General features: G+C 31.5%; 1 protein-coding gene and 1 long non-coding RNA gene across 2 annotated transcripts; one reads left to right on the top strand and one right to left on the bottom strand.

Moving 5' to 3' along the window:
• Positions 1-5,345: 5,345 nt before the first annotated feature.
• Positions 5,346-17,682, top strand: LOC148622135 (uncharacterized). Its single transcript, XM_088571738.1, has 7 exons — positions 5,346-5,573; positions 5,998-6,111; positions 6,496-6,627; positions 7,550-7,594; positions 13,651-13,761; positions 15,236-15,376; positions 17,420-17,682. The coding sequence occupies exons 1-7, from the start codon at positions 5,477-5,479 to the stop codon at positions 17,461-17,463; spliced, it is 684 nt and encodes a 227-aa protein (XP_088427864.1). The 5' UTR covers positions 5,346-5,476; the 3' UTR covers positions 17,464-17,682.
• Positions 17,683-18,753: 1,071 nt separating this feature from the next.
• LOC148622134 (uncharacterized) lies at positions 18,754-20,879 on the bottom strand. The gene is made up of 3 exons (XR_015920579.1): positions 20,777-20,879; positions 19,662-19,772; positions 18,754-18,889 (listed from the first exon to the last, which is right to left on the bottom strand). It is a non-coding gene; the product is annotated as an uncharacterized LOC148622134 (long non-coding RNA).
• Positions 20,880-21,064: the final 185 nt, after the last annotated feature.

The raw sequence follows: 21,064 nt of genomic DNA, 5'->3' as shown, positions 1-21,064 counted from the left end.
TGATATTATGTTAGATTTTCTTTTAAAAAAGTTCTTCATCTTACAGTGTGATGTTTGCTCTATTTTTTAAGTCATTGTTCATGTCTTTTGACAAAACATTAGTTTGTAGAGAGGCAAAAAGAAAATGCACTATATTTTTATGGCATCCATGTTTTGACGTACACCCGCTCAGGGATATGCAATACGATACTGGTACCATCAGACGTCTTCAAAATGCTAGTGGGAGATAAGAAAATGGCGGAATAGGCAGGCAGGAATGTAAACAACGTCCGGTCATATATGAGAAATTATTAGGATTCGATTGCATTTAAGAGACTATTTCTGTTCTAAAGTGATCTTGGAAGACTCAGTGACATTAGTGATGATGTATAAATAATGCGTAAAAATAAGTCAAAGAGAGGAAAAAGGAATAATAGTTCAGATCAAACATGTTTGACCCCACCGGAGAAAATGGCCTCCACAGGAACACACTTACAAAACACTAACACCTCTCAAGTAATAGCCCAAGCAAATGAATCGATATATGGTACTTTGAGCCCACAACATGTATTACAAGATGTTTCATATATACAACAAACGTTTCCGCCGCCGCAACCTCAGCCAACTTTTCCAACTCCATTACAACCCTCTTCATCTCAACCAATGTACCCACTTCAAAGCATACCAGTCCATGCATCCCCTAGCCAAACTGATACAAAACAGATACCTCCTGCATCCCAGAGATTGTCGCCTTCCCAGCCTATCAACCTGTATATGACACTTCAGAGTATTATTGCCAATATGAATACTATGGATGGTAAATTAGAAAGTCTTAACAATACAAACAATTTTATTCAACAGAAATTACAAAAACTCGACATTCTAGAAGAAATTAATAAAAAACTGATAACCGTAGAGGAAAATTTTACACAAATGAAAACAGAAATTAATGACATTAAAAACATTCAGGAACAACAGGCCAAAACAATTCAGAACGAAGAGCGACATCATCATGAAATTGAAGATAGAATGCGATACTTAGAGGGTTAAAACAGGAAACTAGAAGTCGAAAAAAATGAAATACATGAACAATTCCTACAATTCCAAACACACTCGATGAAATATAACTTGATATTCACTGGGTTGAATGAGGCAGACGATGAATCCAGAGAACAAACTGAACATATTGTGAAAACATTTATTGATAAAGAACTAGAAATTGAAAATGCGAATGATATACAGTTTTAGAATGTGCACAGACTGAAACCACGTAATGATGGTAAACCCCGTATTATCATTGCGCGATTCATAAACTATTCTGATCACCAGTGAGTTCTACGCGAAGCTTCCTTAAAACTGAAACTTAACCCACAACACTCTGTCTACCAACAGTATCCTCAAGAGATAAGTGAAAAACGAAGAGCCCTTGTCCCAAAACTTAAAGAATTTCACAGACGTGGTCAAAATGCAAAAATTGTGTATGATCAACTGATTGTAAACCAACAGCGCTATATACCCGAATCCCATGGTGACCCCCACATTCCTGGACAGACATAGGTTAACAGCTCGGTATAGTAATTATTTACAAAAAGTCGTTGTCAGAGTACATTACCTTTTTAAAATCCGAATCCGAATTTGTTCAGTGGTTTGAGATTCATTCAAAATTTACAGTTCTAAATGAAAAAGTTCTTATGGGTTCGATTTATATTCCACCAGAAAACTCAAAATATGCATCTGAAAATGCGTTTGATGAAATCGAATCAGAACTTATATCATTGTCATAAAAAAACGCAAATTATGTTTCCCTGTTTGGCGACTTCAATGGTCGCACTGACACTATGCCTGATTATGTCATAACTGATGTTGATTTGTTCGACAATTTAGGTTTTTTGAACGAATTAGATGATGACGCACTAAAGAAAATGTACTCCTATCAGGTTTTACTTCATAATAAAATATGAATATCTTTGGATAGAAGCTCCTAAGATACAGGTAGACCCAACAACTATGGTAAAAAATTATTGACATGTGTAAAAGGTGTTCCCTATATATCGCCAATGGCAGAATTGGATTAGACAAGCTAATTGGAAAAACTACGTGTAAAGATATGTCTTATTGACTATTTATTGTTATACTCTGATTTGTTTAATTATGTAAATACATTCTCTCTTTTGGAATTTGATCCGATGTTCTCTGATGTCCATAACAGAGTTCTTTTTTCTTTTTCATTTCAACATGGTGAGCAAATAAATCCAAATAATAATAATAAGTCTAATTATAAATCCTTTGTTAAATGTCTCAGTTAATAAATCAGTTTCAGCAAGAGATTTCAGCACACCTTAGGGCAATTGACACTAGACTCCATGACCTAATTGTAACGGATAATGTCACGTGTGAACAAGTAAACAATATTACGAATGATCTTGTTTATGCCTTAACAAATACAGCGTCTGAGGTCATGGGTACTTTTAACAAGAGGGAAAGAAAGGGTAAAAATACGGATAGCAAACCGTGGTTCGACCCCGATTGTAAGAAAAAACGCGATACTTTTCATAAATTTAAAAAGGAATATAATTCAAATAGATCAATCGAGAATAAAAACTTACTAAACTGTGCGTCTCGTGAGCATAAAAAACAAATGACCTGTAGTTATAAAAATTACCAAGAAAAATGTATTCAAGAGTTACGTAAACACTCCAAATCTGACTCGAAGAAATATTGGAACATTTTGAATAGATAGACTCAATAAATTGTCTAAAGACGAGAGCCCGACATACCGATAGAAACTTTTCATGAATACTTTAAAAATCTAAATGCAGATAATATAAATGATGAACCTAATAATTATGAAATCGATGATGTTGATCTTCAACTCTTTGTCACAAATAACCCTCGTGTTGATGACATTATTAATGGGCCAGTAACTGAAGATGAGGTAAAAAGGGCAGTTTCCAAATTAAAAAATGATAAAGCACCGGGGTAGATGGTGTTATCAATGAATACATAAAAAGTATACCACCAGAGTATATACCTTTATTTTGTAAACTGTTTAATGTGGTCTTTGACTCTTCAATTATACCCGAAAACTGGCTAATCGGAATTAAAAAACCAATTTATAAAAATAAAGGCGACAAATTCAACCCAGATAATTTTAGGGCAATCACACTTATAAGTTCCTTAGGTAAATTATTTACTTCAATTTTTAACGATAGACTGAACGACTTCTCATGCTAGTTTGACTTGATCTCTAAAAATCAGGCGGGATTTAGGAAAGGACATTCAACAACTGATAATATATTCGTGCTTCATTCTCTGATATCCTTATATTTGTCCTCTGGGAAAAAAAATATACAGTACATTTATTGACTTTAAAAAGGCGTTCGACACTGTCTGGAGGACAGGACTATGGCAGAAACTCGAGAGTAGTAATATTAAGGGAAAATGTTTCAAAATTATCTACAATATGTATAATAACATAAAATCCTGTGTCCAATATAAAAATGAAAAATCTAATTTTTCCCCTTGTTTAGTAGGAGTTCGACAAGGTGAGACTTTGTCTCCCTTTTTCTTTTCTATATTCCTAAATGATTTAGAAATCTTTTTCAAAGATTTAAATAGTGAGCCTCTACAAATGATACGACATAGATGTCAAGACATACTACAAACATATCTGGAAATTTTTGTCTTATTATATGCAGATGATACTGTAATCTTGGCAGAATCTAAAAAAAATCTACAGAAGGCGTTGAATATATTTGAAATGTACTGTGAAACGTGGAAACTTTCGGTAAATACTAGTAAAACTAAAGTAATGATATTTGGTAAGAGAGATCTAAAAAAGATTATGTTTTTAAGTTAAATTATACTATCCTAGAAATTGTTGATCACTACAACTATCTGGGATTGCTTATAAAATATAATGGTTCTTTTAATGATGTTAAAGATACACTCATTGAACAAGCACTACAAGCTCTGTTCGCCTTATATAAAAAAAATAGAAAATGTACGCCTAATTTTATGGTATATGGTGAACTTGGGCGATTTCCGTTAGATATAAATATTAAATTAAGAATGGTTTCTTTTTATAGTAGAATGATGAAAAATGAAAATAAACTGAGTAGCATTATGTTTAAACTGTTGCTAAATGTACATCAAAATGGTACGTGCTATTCGAAATGGATAGCTTACGTAAAATCAATTTTTGACGACTGTGGCCTAAGTTACGTTTTCATAAAACAGCAGTATATAGATATTTCATTATATAAGCCAATTATTAAACAAACGTTGAGGGATCAATTTATTAAAAAATGGTTTCAAAGTTTAGCGGAATCGTCCAGAGGTTCTTTTTATAGTATATTCAAAACAAATTTCTGCATAGAAAATTATCTACTAAAGCTTTCGGGACAAGCAAAGCATTTGATTTTAAAATTCCGATGTTGCAATATCAATATCCCAATAGAAAAAGGAAGATGGCATAATATTCCGAAAGAAGAAAGGTTATGTGTGTTATGTACTGAAAATACAGTGGGGAATGAATTTCATTATTTATTCTTATGCAAAAATGCTAAAGTTGTTGAATTTAGAAATAAATTTATTCCTTCATATTACATAAAAAAACCTTCAACTAATAATGTGAAGTATATGTTTAGCTACTGCCATAAACAACTTTTGAGTAACATTGCTGTGTTCATTAAAAACCTCTGTTCGCTCATTTGAAATACATGCTTTTCTGATTTACTGATTTGGTTTCATATATTGATACTTTCTTGTCTTCTCTAGTATCACTCTATTCCAAAAATTGGTATATTATCTTTATTTGACCTGTTTTTCTTTATTTAATGTATTCATGGATATATCTGTTTGTATGTTTTGTTATCTTATTTCATGTAAATGTTTATGCCTGTCTGTTTTGTCATTTTTGTATCATGTACATATTATGTCCTCATGTAAGACATAACATGGGTCTGAGTGTAAATAAAAGAATCAGGATCAGAATCAGTGGGGCGTTGACTGAAATAATATAAGCGAAATTCTATGTCGCATTAAAATGCACTAGACTTGCATTCGTAGTGTGAAGATTAAAATTATATGTTATAAATACTCAGTATATTCCGTCTTAAATGATTACAATCTAGGTCTAAGATTGAAATTTGTGTTTCTTCCTTTGCTCACCGTGCGACTCCTGGATCAACTTGATGTGCTTTTGAACTCAATTAAAACAACATAATGTCACAGTTTCAGATAAACAAATGTACGATACATGAGTTTATGTCATCGAAGCATTTGTGTAGGCGTCACATGCATTAGTTCGACTAATCTTATCATTCTATCTATGGTTATTTAGGACAATTTGGGGTCATTTATTGGTCTTTAAGTTCTGAGATTTTATCATTAAAATACAGGTGCTATGATAATATTTTAAATTTTACCTTTTGAATTTCTTCTGCAGTTGTTTTCCTTGAACAGTTTTATTACTTTTATTTTAAAAAAAATCAAAATGTGGATGAAAATTCAAGTTTTGTGCTTGTTTCTCGGTTTAGAAAAGATTAATAGCCAGGGATTTCAAGCAATACCGCCAACTCAGGCATCTAAAGGTAAGGAAGAATTCTTTTTGTGTGTGTGTTTGTTATAAATGTTTATAGCTGATGAGATTTTTTTTTAGTTTTGGCATTAAAACTGACCAATTTAGTTCACATATATAAAAAAGCCAAAATAAGATTTCAGACATTCAAAAAAATATACGTAATATTTTTTTATCAGTCTACTTAGTTGTCAAAGATGGATCTGAAGCTAAAACTTTTTTTCTACACCACTAATTTTTAAATTGGCTTCTCCAATAATGTTAATGAACACTTAACGATTAATGCAACAAGTGATCCATGCACAAGTTTAATCTGATTGCTTCTATAAGTACATGTACTTATTTAATTGTATAACAGATAATTTGATTTGGCTTTAAAAAATTCTTGGTTATATATAGATACTTGAACGCTGTAGTTAAAAACGACTCTTCTTCAGTATGTAAGGACAGATTGGAAAATTGTTTCGCTTTTGGAAAAGAATCCTGCAAGCCTCCGTATGACGCATGGGCCAAGGACTACTGTCGTTTGACGTGCGGATTTTGTGGTCATGGTATGAAAAAGATTTGATTAATAGTACTTATCTTTTAGTGTTACTAGATACAAATTAAAGTGGTGAAAACGCTTTGATTATCCTTATATTATCAAAACAAAATATGATTGATGTATTCGCATATACAAAAAGAAAGATATGCTATCCAATGTTATATATATAATCTCTCATAAGATACTTCAAATTCAGACTAGTTTTTTTTATTAAGATACATAAGATATTTTAAACATTAGTAAATGGTACATAAAATCGTATGTGTGTAAGTACTCATGTTTTGTACATTTATATTTTCAAACAATGACGCTCCTCAAATTAGTGGTAAGATTTATTCACAGTATTGTTGCTTTTATATTCATAAAAATGAGTGTACGAACTTTTTAACAGTAACAGTCCCACCGTGTGTAGACCAAAAGAGTGACTGTGATTTATATCCTGCCTCTGTATGTACAGATAAACTATATGCAGCTTGGTCACGAGAAAATTGTAGATTTTATTGTCGGGAACAGCTTTGCACCGGTTTGTAAGATTTAACTTCATCTTAATTGAACTGTATTATAAAATCGTTTATGATAAATTGCTATCAGTTTATTAATTTTTTTGTGTGTGTTTTGACGAATGGTAAATATAAAATATGTGTTCGCTGAAATGGCAGTTTTAAATTACCTAACAAAACAATAAGCAACTTTATTACAACACGCTGGATACTTGAAATAGTAATAACCACTATTAAAAATGCAAACAATTTGAGGTTTATCAGTTTAGTCCAGCTCTGATAGAAAAGGAGTCGTCAATTGAAAATAAGCTTTTCCGACCTATTTTCTTAATTATATATTTAATGAATGTATTCAATTTCTGATTAGCTTATAGGCTATAACCTAATTTGGGTCCGTTTACGCTGAATAAACCGCGAAGCGGATTATGTTTCAGCGTAAACGGACCCAAATTAGGTTATAGCGTATAAACTAATCAGAAATTGAATACATTCATCATATTTTAATTAAAAATAAAAAAAAATGATATATCCATCACTTTTATTAACACTGAGTAAACAACAACTTTAATTTTCCCGCCGTGTAGTAATTCTAGTAAACAAATTGGCCGCCATTTTAAAATCAGCGGCAAGACGCTGTCATTTCATCACTGGGAAATGTTCAGTTATTTTCCAAAATTGAAGACACAGTTATTAAAGCAGGAATTTGACTTAAACCCGGCGGACATAAAGTTAGTTAATAATTTATTGTCACAAAAACGTTTCAACGGTACAATGTGACTGAAAACGTTGTTCCGGATGTTGACAAACAAAAAGTAGTTCCCTAAAAGATGGGCGTGGCCTAAATAGTAAGTTAGTTTATACAATTGAAACAATGTTGATTTTTGTCAACAAACCAATCAAATGACAGGATTCTGATCAAGTTAAAATATATATATATATTTACAGCTGAACAGCGTAATCACCTTGTGACAACCACCATTCCGCCAGAATGTAAGAACCTTTGTTTTCACAATTTTGTTATCTGTTAGTATTATTATTATGATTATTGACGTTACACATGCTATTGTGGCTATGTTGAAAAAATACATCTATCTTAAATATAAATGACTATTTAAAAAGTCAAAACTGTGAATATGGGAAACCTGTATACTGTTGGAATCAGGACAAATTATTAGTTCTGAATATTTGTCACGAATGGTCCTTCTAATTCTTTATAATTTCCTTCTAATTCTTTATAATTAAATAAAGTTGTCATAAACCCATAAAAACGTTAAAATTCCGCATGTCAGGTGTAACGAACTGTAGATCCAAAAAGCTAAAATAGTGTATTGCGCTACCGCAGAGGGTACGATTAACTTCATATGCTTTTTGAGATAATTATCGAAATTGAGTTAATTTTAGGCAAAAAAAATACATTGTATTCAATGAAAAAATGAAAGTGTTGGTAAATGGTCAGATTTCTAAAAGTGTTCAATGATCATACTCTGTTATTAAAGTAAGAACTAATTTACAGAATATTCTTTTCCGATTGATATTTCCTATGTACATACTTTCAGCAATGCTACGTCGGCATTTGATAAAAGTTTCAGTACAAACAAAAATGTTACGTCTGTTTAAAAATGCCTCAAGAAATGTCAGATGTCAATATTTTCCGGGTTCGTTGAGAAAATGCCATGCTCCAACGCAATTCTACAATCAATTGGCAATTTCTTCTATGAAATAATGATACTTTGTAAGTTTACATTCACTTAGGAGTACACATATTTCATTTTTTTATTATTTAAACCGGCTAAAATGGATAAATTCGAACAAAACAACGTCCCAGGTAGCACGAACCTTTGTCGAAATATTTTATTTAGAGTTAATTGGTAGTATGCTAAAACATTTTCAGCAGAATATTTTAAAATCGTTTTCAAAACATTTTGATTTTTTTTTCAAAATGTTTTGATAACTTTTTTTTGAAACATTTTACCGTTTAAGTTTGAAAAAGGTTTTCAGAACTGTTTACTGAAATGTTTTTGCATCGTTATGGTGTATCCATCTGCACCATGAAAACTGATTTATTCAACGGGTCATAGTTTTCCTTTCCTCGTTTGTCTACCCCGGACTTGACTTTTTATGAGCAACTCAGCGGGCGTTTCTAGAAAAGCAGAGGACGGTTACCCTACCGGTGCACCTGGTCCATGCTCCCAGTTATTAGTGGAGTCCGAGTTGCTTATTTGCTTTTGTTACTTTGTATGTATGATTTTAATTACTTTTTTGTTCTTTGTTATGTATGTCTGTTTTCCATGTCTGATCTTTGTCCCTGGATTACATTCTTTTGATTACCGCTATAACCTTTGTTCCCTTGATTACTCTTTAAAATGTTTAAATTACATTCCCTGTAATGTTTTTGGATATGTTATAAAAATTGTCTTATATGTTACGAAAATATTTTCTGATAATGTTTTGATTACATTCCTATGAAACAGGTTAAAAACATTTCCAGATATGGTTTTAATAAGGTTTTTTGAAATGTTCAATAAATAGTTGTAGAAATGTAAGACAAAAATTTTAATATATTATTTAAAAAAAAAACGTTTTAAAACGAATTTAGAAAATGTTTCTAAACTATTTTACATTACAAAATTCTAAAAAATATCAAATATAGAATGAAAAATAAATAGGCCATGAAATTGAAACTCTGATAATCTAGCACTATAAGACAATAGAGGCTATATATAATTACATCATTATTTAAAAATTATAGAAAATGACCGAACAAGAATATTAAACACATGCAATATACATGTACGTGTAATACTAGTCTTCTTAATTTGTCATGCATATTTGATTTACAATTAATTCATCCCAGTTTACTGTTCTTTGTCTTTCAATTAACCAACATCGATGATATATAGATGATAGCATCTCCATAGAAATAAGATAATATTGTAAATTGTGTGCCACATGCTGCTATTGAAATAGGTGAGAGCAAATCTTTATCAGTGTGCGTATTATCTTAAACGCGTATGCAAGGAGCAACTATTTTGAAGACGATTTAAAGAACTGGATCTGTCCAACAATATGTAAGTACAATTCTTTGTAATTAGATAGTTAATAATGTATGCCAAAATACTTTGAATTAATACTTGTCTGTGTAACCTTGTTTTATAAACATAGCTGGTCAATTAGTCATTTTACAATATCCTAGTCACTAGACAACATCACGCTGTGAAGCCAAACACTCAAGTAACTTCTGATTTTTTTTTTTTTTTTTTTTTTTGTAATGCCCCGAAAATTTGTACTGCTCCGGAAAATTTACGTGTTTCTCCGTTTCCTGCTTTGATCGGTGTATCCATCTGCACCATGACAACTGATTTATTCAACGGGTCATAGTTTTGCTTTCCTCGTTTGTCTACCCCGGACTTGACTTTTTGATTCAATTGCATGTCCGGTACAAGATGACAAAGTTAACATGTCAAAATTTATATCAAACAATAAGGTGTTGACCCAACACGGAGTACGTTTTTATCTTTTGATTATTTACTTATGATAGATAAGTGTATTAGTAAATTAATTGATATGTTTATATTGCCTAACTTAGTGTAAATATATGTATTTTGAATGTTATAAAGGACGTCATAGATATTAACCCGGTCACTAGTTTTGCCAATGTGTACACTCAAACTTTACGTTAATTCCTGATCAAACTTGTTACTTTTAAGGTATGCGTCAAAGAGGACAACTATCTTCTTAATGAATATAGACGTTTGTTGTCAACAGTTTACAATCATTTTGAAGTGTGTATTTTCCAACAGTTTTGCATTATAGTTGTATGAATATTGTGATTATGTGTATGAGTACTTAGGAGTACTGTTTGTATTGAATCTGACCAGGACATTTATTTTGAAACTTTGCAAGTTATTTTTAGAATTCATAACATTACTTCAAGTCCTGCATGTATGGAAAGCCAAATCGACAGAAATTGAAACATTTACATTACACATATTGTCAAAATTGCGTTCATAACTTTTAATATGTTCTGTTAGTTTTGTATATTATTATTTTTTGCATATTCATGTTTGTAAAATTGTGTTGAAATACACATGATCGTTCTCTTTTTCAGGGAATAAGGATTACAAAGAAGCTCATACCGAATGATTTAATGTTTCCAATAAACCAAGATGATTAATTTTTTTTCAAGGTAAGTTTTATAAAGTGATGAGAATCTGATTGGACCATGACAAGTGATCAAGGCATTTAAATTGTTATCTTTTCATATGTCTGTTCATTCATTTGACCACAGTATGCAATAACTGTTTTACACAAATCAGTAGCAGATCCAGCACCTCCGACAGGTGGGGAAATATGGCTTTGAGGGGCTCACTATTGGTAGTATCATTAATTTTCAATAAAATCAAATTCTTTTTTTTCAAATATGAGGTGGACTCTGGGCCCCTCTTGGATCCACCTCTCTTTTTGCTGAGCTTCAATAAAGTTTTAATTACAGAACACATGTGTGAAGTTCGATTTCATGAATATCCACTTCCTGTTTGAAGAGGACATACGTTTTAAAGGTGTACATATCTCTGCTCACCACAATTTCAGATTAAAAACTCAATTCATGGTTTTTCAAAGGGCAAATAAAATCTTGATACAAAACAGCATGTTTTAATCTATCAGACAATAGTATTTCCATGATTGCCACATACACCTGATGCAAAAAAAAATCAAGTAATATGTAATTGATAGTATGTATGATTTTTTTCCTTCAGTATTTAAATTCTAACTACTGCAGATATGCATATCGTAACTATACCATTAATCCTGTACATCTTTTTTTAGGAAACCAAAAAAAAGGGAATGGACGCTGCTGGAGATGCCCGAAGATGAATAAGTGAACTGACAAAACCTATCTTTGAAATTTCATTTAGTTTGTTGCTACATCTTTAAAATATAGAGAACTCTGCAAAGTTCTTATCTCATGTTAAACCTGTTGTATGTGTATGCGATTTTTGTATAAAAATATTCATAATTAAGATTGTTTTGAAAAAATATTATTGAAAAACATTATAGTAATATTTAAGTAAGTGGTTGTTGAAAACGTCATGATAGTATTTCTGCAACCACATATTTTTACGTTTTAAAAACATTTCTAAAATATGTTTTCAGCTTTTTTTTTAAGGAAATGTTATAACATCATAGTGAATGGTTATTGAAAACGTTATTATAACTTTTCTGCAACCATACATTTTTACGTTTTAAAAACATTTCTATAAAGTGTTTTCAGTCTTTTTAAGGAAACGTTTCTAAATTTTCACTTTTTGGACGTTTCCGTCGATCGGGAAATGGAAAAATAAAACGGAAATATTTTCCGCTTTACATAACAACAACCAGACACTAATAGTCGTCTCTGCAATTACAAGTATAGAACATGTAACTGAAAGAGACAATAAATCGATGGTATACAAAAAGACTATAAGTATCTTTATTTTGTTTTCTTTAAAATAAACGAAAGAATGTAAATAAACCAAAAATAAATTGAATAAATTCTTAGTTTAGACACAAGTGGAATGACTGAAACGCAACATAGAGTTGACAAAACTTTTAAAAAAAGTATAGAAAAACAGAATGCTAATGATACAATGAAAGTAGAAAAGGGAGTCATAAACATTTTTTTTATTTCGGGAAGCGCAAATGAGCATATGAAATGAAAATCTTCACCAATGAGCGTCTATCTAATGGGTGTTGATGAAAGCCAGATTTTCTGATATATAGAAAGCTTTTTCAGTCGAAATACTAAGTTGTGAAAGGCCCAAATTCCGCTATTGGTACATGTAACATGAAATTATACATGTATATCAAAATGCATATTTTAACTTATCTTAGGAGAAAGTTGCAATGTTCCCTCCCTAGACAGACAGTGTGTGCATATATGTTGCGGTTGCATTCCTCGCTGCGATGCACATGCATATGCAAATTTAATATACTGGTAGTACTGATAATCAAATTAATTAATATTTTCGATTTTCTAAGAAATGCTTAAGATGTTTTAATTGCTACCAATCAAATAATTATTAAATATTTCGCTATACTGTACACGTGTTTCAATAGGCAAGCAGGCAAGAAACGAAAAGTGTTGCCAAACGTCGAATTCCGACGTTACCGCATATGATGCAATAGCGTGCGTTACGACTATTATAATTTCACCTTTTTATAAATTGCCTATTTCAGTTCTATATCTGTTTTCCGACATGAATGTGTTTGACAAATCTAAGGAATCTTTTATACAAAACTAACACCGACGTGCACAATTTATGTAAAAAGAATATAAGCCCCTGTAAAAAGAGAATGATCTAAATAAATAGAAATAGCAATCACATAGAGTTCCTTGCTATCTGCCAAATACCGATCCATCAAAACATAGGGGCAACTCACGGACATCAAACTCCAAAAACATAGCGTAAATGCAAAAACAGGAAACAGACACGATCTACACAAACAAAGAAGACAACATAATTAATGTTATAAAAAATAAACCGAAGATAATGATAAAAAATAGTACACATTTGCAAAATAAACACTCACAAAATGACAGAGGGACATCGGGTAAACCTGAAGGTTAAGTCAAACGGTACATTTCACATAGCAAGTGAGTAAGATCAATTAAGCGTCTAAGTTTAGTTGTTTTTTAACTGGAAAGATGTGAAATTAAACTGAAAACAGTTTGTATGGTCTGTGAGGTAGAAACTTCATATCAGTTAATCAAATTTTGATTGCAACCATAACACTTCTGCAGTGATGATTACAGCTCTGTCTGAGAAGCTTAAAGACAGTATGCTCGTTCTACTAAGTAAATAAAGCCATTATTCAAGTCACATACGCGATAGTTGGAAAAATTTAATCGTATAGAATCATGGCATTGTACCGGTATTTCATTTATTTATTTCATTGCCCTTTCCAAAATTCATTGATATATGAACATACGTTTTTATTACGTTGTGTAGATGGAATTTTTTTCAGATATTGCATTATATAGTACATGTACACATCTTATTTTTCAGTATGTGTCGATAAACTAGACAACTGTGAATCATACGGAAACGCTTCCTGTTCCGGAGAATACCGTAAATGGGCGAAAGATAACTGTAGACGCTACTGTAAAATTTGTAAAGGTGACATAAGCACAGAATATTTTATATTTTGAAATAATTTGTTCTTTTTAGTTTTGTTGAAGGTCACGCGGCTGCTTTTAGTGCATGGAAGGTAACTCCACAATGTGATTTGCTTTGCCATTCCTTGACAAAGTCATATCGTTTGATCTTGTCTTATAGTGCATGCCATTCAGTTGCAAGTATCAAGTGAGAAATAAATACATTTGGCCATAGGTAAAGAATCCTTAAACTTTAAGCTAATGTGATTTTTTTATCATTATTCTAACAGTTATTCATGTTACCATATTTTATTGAAATAGACTGTTGGAACGGACGTTTGAAAGATTATCTTTGCATTTCTACCATTATATTTTGCACATAAAAAAAGTATGCCATTTTCTAAAAAAAATAAATGTCGAAATCAATACAAAAAAAAAACAAAAACAAAAAAAATCTGTGAGTTTTAAACGATTTCATCACGTATACAGCGTCAAGGAATAACTTATGTAGGAAGAAAAAATAGCATAAAATAGTTATTGAATGCTAGACTTTCGTTACCCTAAAATACTATAAAAAGACTATTCTATAGGAAAATTTAATAATTCATTTATACAGAGATGAAAACGTTGACCATTACATAGACTCTAACATTATTAAATAAAAATCATATAGTTAATTCAGTAAGCGCTCTTCTTTGACACACTTACTGGTTTTTATTTGAATTCGTGCATAGATATAGTTATTTACTTACTTATATTTACTTACGCTACCATAAATACAGCTAGTCCATAACCCCAAGCTGCCACCGGGTTAAGTTTGTAAAATCAGTAGTCAAAACAAAAAGATAAATTGATGATTTTATGAAAATCCATCGTCCATTTGTTTGTCACAAACAAAGTTATCTGTATCTCAATAACATCTCGATACAGGGAATATAACTTAGTTATGCAGCGTATTAGACGTATATGAGACCTTTGTTGAATATTTGTCTCTCAGGCAACGACGGTGCATAAAAAAGTCAGAATAGTGGCTACTAGCTCTGGCACACCTTGACAAGTGAGAAATTTTAACACAATACGCATAATGGGGAAGCTGGCATATTAATGAGAGGAAAATTTCACATTTTCAATCAAAATCGCATTGTTTGTCATAGATGACAGCTATTGTCGAAGGTCTAAAATTGACGCGGAGAAAACTTTGTCAGTAATCTCTTTAATGTTTCGTTCTGGTAGATTAATGGACGGTAACCATATTCGAAATTTATTATTGCTAATATAATGGAGAGAACATCGTAAAGCGATATGTGAAACTGAAATTCCTGGCTTTCTAACCTTGTTGTCTTTCCCAACACATTGAAGAAACTCCAATTCAATTGAACAAAGAAACAAATCGGTAAGAAAATGGGCACACAATGTTGATAATTTGTTGAAAAAGTGACAAATACATTGTCCAGGAGAAACTCGAACGTATTGATACACATCATATAAAATTTTAGGAGATCCAACCTCTCCACCACCTTGTCGAAATAAGATAGACAATTGTGACAGATACGACATATCTACATGTACAGACGACCAATACAAAGCATGGGCTAAAGACAACTGCTACAAACGATGTGGTTATTGTTCTGGTGGGGGTAAGCTTTAACTATTATCTTTTTGTGTATCATTTTTTTACTATAAGTAAAGGTTAAACAACGTACATGATGCTCAAATCAAATTATTTTTATTCAGAATATTCACATGTAATAACCGGATTTGGCGGGACGAGGCCATAATTGACAGGTTCGGATAAGGAACTGCAAATTGTAATGGTTCTGCTCTATACGAGTTAGTTAGCTGTACAGAAAGAAAAAAATAATGGATACTGTGTAATTTTGATACTGATTATACACCTCTAAAATATAACTTAAATTCCATGCTAGTGATGTGAAACGTACGGGGCGCCGAATGGGACTCTTGTGGTTTTGTACTCAAAATTCAATTTTGTACAGACAAAAGTGAATTTTGTTCAACAAAAATGAGTTCAGATTAACAAAATTTATAACATACTACAAATTTTCAATTTTGTGTCACAAAAGTCAATTTTGTTTGCAAATTAGTTTACAGAATCCTTTGGATATGCAGATGAAACCTTTCATCGCGATTTTGTAAGAAGGTTTCTCATTGGATATAGTAACCGCGTGTCTCGCAGACGCACGTTTCCGATTACTTAGAACAAGGTGATGAGCTACAGGGGCGGATCCAGGATTTTAGATTTGGGGGGGGGTGGGGCGCACAGTTAAATTTTTTTTAGGTCAATTTTTTTAAATATTCTTCTGGAGTGAGTGCAATGTAGATATCTTTAGGGGTAAAATTAGCGAGACATTAAAGTTACAACCTAAAGCCGCCTAAATCTACTCCTGACAACCCATGCTTTGCAAATTTTAGGTGGGGGAACGCCCGCCACGCCCCAGCCTTAATCCGCCCCTGAGCTATTCTGCAAAAGTAAGTAATATATAATAAAGTATTACTTTTGCAAAATAGCGCATCAACCATATGATATTCCCTTGCTTGAAGTAATCGGAAACCTGCGAGACCCACGGTTACTATATCCAATGAGAGGCCTTCTTACAAAAATCGTAATGAGAGATAATTCATTTGCATATCCAAAGGATTCTGTGAACTAATTTGCATACAAAATTGACTTTTGTGACACAAAATAGACTTTTGTCTCACGAAATTGATTTTTGTGACACAAATCAATTTTGTCTCACAAAATTGAATTTTGTGACACAGAATTGACTTTTGTGACAACTTCGTGATTACAAAATAAAGTGATCATAAAACAAGTCTATGTAACATAGTTTTGTACGACAAAAATGATTTTGTTATGGCAGCATTCAATTTTGTGTACACAAATTTGATATGATTACAAAAAGATTCGGCGCCTCGTAAAACGATGACCAGGACAAAAACAATCGATATCCAAATATTAATTGTAAATGGTATATATTTTAAACAGAAAAGTTTACATTAGTTCGGACGAAATACAATAGCACATTACACGTCCCTAATATATTTAAAAATGATTCCTGGCTGACTTGTAGTCTATATACAAGAATTAGTATACCGTTGTTTAATCAAAGAAAACACAAAACTGAACTGTATAAGACACGAGCTAGATTTCATTACAACCAGTGAAGATTGAAAATACGAAAGTTAAATGTGCCGATGTTTTAAATATAAAAAAAAAACAGGCATCACAAAGAATAAACATTTTTAATCAATACAACTCAATATAAAACATACACAAACATGAGCAAATAAGAAGTTCAGAACGACAGTCTTACTTAATAATTTTAGTAACACCAAACAATTTAAAACATAGTTCTGTTATTTTATTAAACAGTATACATGTTAACCCATATCCTGATAATATACGTCACAAGCTCCGAACAGCGTCTTACGTTCGAAATTCACTCTAGATGCTGCAGACAGCCCTCTCAGAAAATGCAAGAATTTTGCAAAGTCAGAAAAAGGTGAATGAATTTTTGCGATGTTATCCGATTGTCAAACGTCGTATGATTTGAATAACCACCGAGAATTTCGAAAGGCCTATCTGCAGCGGTCAGTAAGAAAGGAAACGAACTTCTTCTGCTGCGTGGAGCTTGGTTTTTGACAGTGTATTTTTTTTTCAGCTATTCCAACTGCTACACCGGCACCACCATTCCCAGGAAGATAAAGATGAATAAACTGTCTTATAGAAATAGTGATCCTATGGTACTCAGAACGTTTATTTTGTACTATTTATAGACTAAAAGTATTTTAGATTGAAGTCAGTAAATAACAATATGTTTACAACCATATTTTTAAGTCACAAAAATCTAGAACAATTTTCAGAAATTAATATAAATCCTATGGATGAAGTAAGAAATACGTAATAAAATAAAGTGCACCTGAACGATGTGGATTTATACTGTGTGTGAGTTGTACAACTTTATACTAATCTTTAAAAGAATTCGGTTTTTGTATCAGTATTATTTGTTTCATGTACTTTCATCCATACAAGTAAGAAGAGAATAGATAATTTAACATTGTAAAATTAACTTTATTATACCTTTAATAGTAAGAAACTATGAGGAAAATTTTCCAGTATCTTAGCTTATTTTTAGTATAAAATATCCAAAGGCATATCACTCATGAAATGCGGATATAAAACTATACAAAACTTTGTGTATTCACAAAACAAAAATATGTGCTAACAATCTGAAGTTTGTTTTAAAAAATAATATCCACACAACAATTAACATTCCGAACGGCGTTGCTTGATATGACCGATGTCGAGTCCTGATTACATGTAACAAGATTACGTATTACACAATATACAACTTCAACCTCCAACAATTTCTACATTTTTTGTCAAATTTCATGTTTGTCACATAACAGGTTTTACAGTGAAATTATGATTTAAGAAATTTCAGATTCCAACCGTTCAATAATCCACAGAAAGCTATAAATGAACACAAAATGTTAAAGCTAAGAATCAGAAACTTACTTTGTTCAATGCACGAACACTGTTTAATCCTTTATTAGAATGGGGGTGTCCTATTTATTAGAAAATGCTTTATTCTCATAATTTACGGAAGACTTATTTCTTGTTTATATAAAGGTATGTTTTATATAAAAATCTTAAACAAAAACCTCATTTCAACTTGTCATGAAAATAAGTTAACACTTAGTGTTGTAAAAGATCCTTTTTTTTTAATCTATTGGTCTATTAATCTTAAAACCGGAAATTTAGACTAACCCTTTATTGAAAACATTTTTTTGAATTTCCGCCCAGGCCCACGCACTAAAACTTAAGTTACAGCACGAAGAATAAGTATCTACAGTCGATGACTATGAAAAATAAAAAATAAAAATATTGTTAGCTTACTACTAGTCTATTTCTCACACTGACAATTAAAACATGTAACTGAAACATCTGAGTAAAATGAAGCTGCAATACCTTAAAAATATTAAATTCTGCTAAGTTTTTTACAAGCTTCGAAGTTATACAATAAATTATAATAACTGTATTAGTCACATGGTTAGACCATCTGGTATTAACAACATCATTATAATCCACAACACATTACCACTCATAACACTAGTTTCAGAACCATTCCCTGAAATAGACAAATAACGAGTTCTCAAACCTAATTGAAAAATTCAATTTTTTTTTATCTTTTTAAAATCTTATAACTTTGTATTTAAATTGTTGAATATTCTCTTCATTTTAAAACGGTTTTTAAGACGTTATCAGAATTTCAGTCCTTTTATTATTCGATTCGTCCTTCAAAGTTACTTACTCCAATAGATAATCTATTGAATTTATATCAGCCACCGCTTTTTGTTATAAAAGCTATCATAAAAAATGATGTAATATTTGAATTATCATCAATGAATTAATCACCATGGGACTGTTAATTTGTATATCAAAGTAAAATAAGATATATATATATATATATATATATATATATATATATATATATATATATATATATATATATATATATGTAAAACACATTTTTTTTCGATGCACTCGGTATTGAGTTCACTTTGACATCACATAACATCCAATATGCTTAACCATGGCAACCTTACAGATGCAGCTTGCAACCTCGCATTTCATTGGACAACTGTGGTAGCAACCGTGAAATTTAAAGCTCCATTGGGGGGCATTGGTTTCTGGAATATTTGGAAATTTTGAATAATTGGAAATAGTTAACTTGTTGAACCTTTAAAATAATTGTAATATGAAACATAGTACAGTGATCACACAGTTCACAAAATAAAATCTTAATCAGATTTGGTATTTAAAAAAGCGAGAATATGCGTCGGCTATCTTATCAAGGATAATACTTGTTACTTTATGCCTCACACCATACTTCTACATACCACAATCCAATTCGTCAAATCCATTTGGACAATCATGGACAGCATTGCAAATATAAGTACTGTAGATGCAGACAGATGTTCCTGGACAGGTCAAAGGGCAGCCAGAGTTTGCTGAAAAATATTATTTTTACATTACTCTTAAGTATAACAGATAATGCTATAATATGATACTGTCATCAAAGAGTTCCATTTGAATTTCTCCTGTTTTGAATGACATTAATTCATTTTTGTTTCAATCGTGATATATACGGTATCCTTCTTTAACCGAATGCTGATCAGAATTAAACCTCGATTCGATGTAGTCAATAAATGAACTGATCTTATTCCAAATTTTGCAAATAGATTTTTCAAGGGAAAAACGCAAGTATGTAGAATACTGGCTTATTACTTTGAACTATTTATGACAGTGGATCAAATTCTATGCGTACGTCTACAAGAAGATAAGATGTACAAACAGTTACCCTATATGTTTCTTGGAAAATGTACAGCACTATTTATTTTCATTATCAAAAAGAAAACGAACGGGTACGATGAAACGTAACACGTGTGCCAGCGTATAACCTTAATACAAAATAGTAAATACTTTCAGAGATCACCAAAAGATCTTGAATAAGTAATTAGAAGTCCCCGACACGAAAGTAATAAAATCCATGGTTACTGAACGATGACAATTCTTCAAAATCAAACAAAAATGTAATAAATCGACACATAGACATAACTATGGACAGGTGCATGAAATCTGCGGTGGGGTTCAATGCCTTAACCTCCCCTTTTATGTAAGGCCAAAACGAACCGAAATAACAGTAAACCCACCATAAAGATCATTAAATAGTTCTGTCGGTTCTCTACAAGGTAGACATCAAAATGAACCTTACAGACAAATGAGATATTCACTTAAAGAAAGCTAGCTCAGAACACATTATACCATCAAAACTATCCTTAATTGACTGATGTCTGGTAGAGCTAAATAATGTTTGCTAGCAAGTATTTGGAACATTTTTAAAAATATAAGACGAACTGTAACCATCATGAGGGTACATACATGTCAGGTCCAAGATACTTCAATAGTAAGGGTGGGTAGTTTTTATTCGGCAATTATTGATTTGAGTACTCACTGCAGTTAAATTCATCTTCTCTATTTGGACATTCCACTACTCCATTGCATAAACTAGTTACATTAATACAGATATTACTATCCGGACAAGTCATACTACAGTCGCCGTCTGAAATACAAGATTAAACGTCACTATTATATATATTTTTTTAAATCATTAGATGGGTGATTACTTTTGGGTTTTTTATTATATTTTATAGTTTTGTTTTTGTTTTTATATTTTTTTCTAAAAAAAATCTCTGATGATATCAAATGACAGCGAAAAAAAACTTTAAAAAACAAGCATTAA

This window comes from Perna viridis, chromosome 3 (genome assembly GCF_037379345.1).
Source record: "Perna viridis isolate PV_CMFRI_1.1 ecotype Kerala chromosome 3, ASM3737934v1, whole genome shotgun sequence".
Lineage (NCBI taxonomy): Eukaryota > Metazoa > Mollusca > Bivalvia > Mytilida > Mytilidae > Perna > Perna viridis.
Note: the sequence above shows the minus strand (reverse complement) of the source record. Positions and strands in the feature narration are given on the sequence as shown.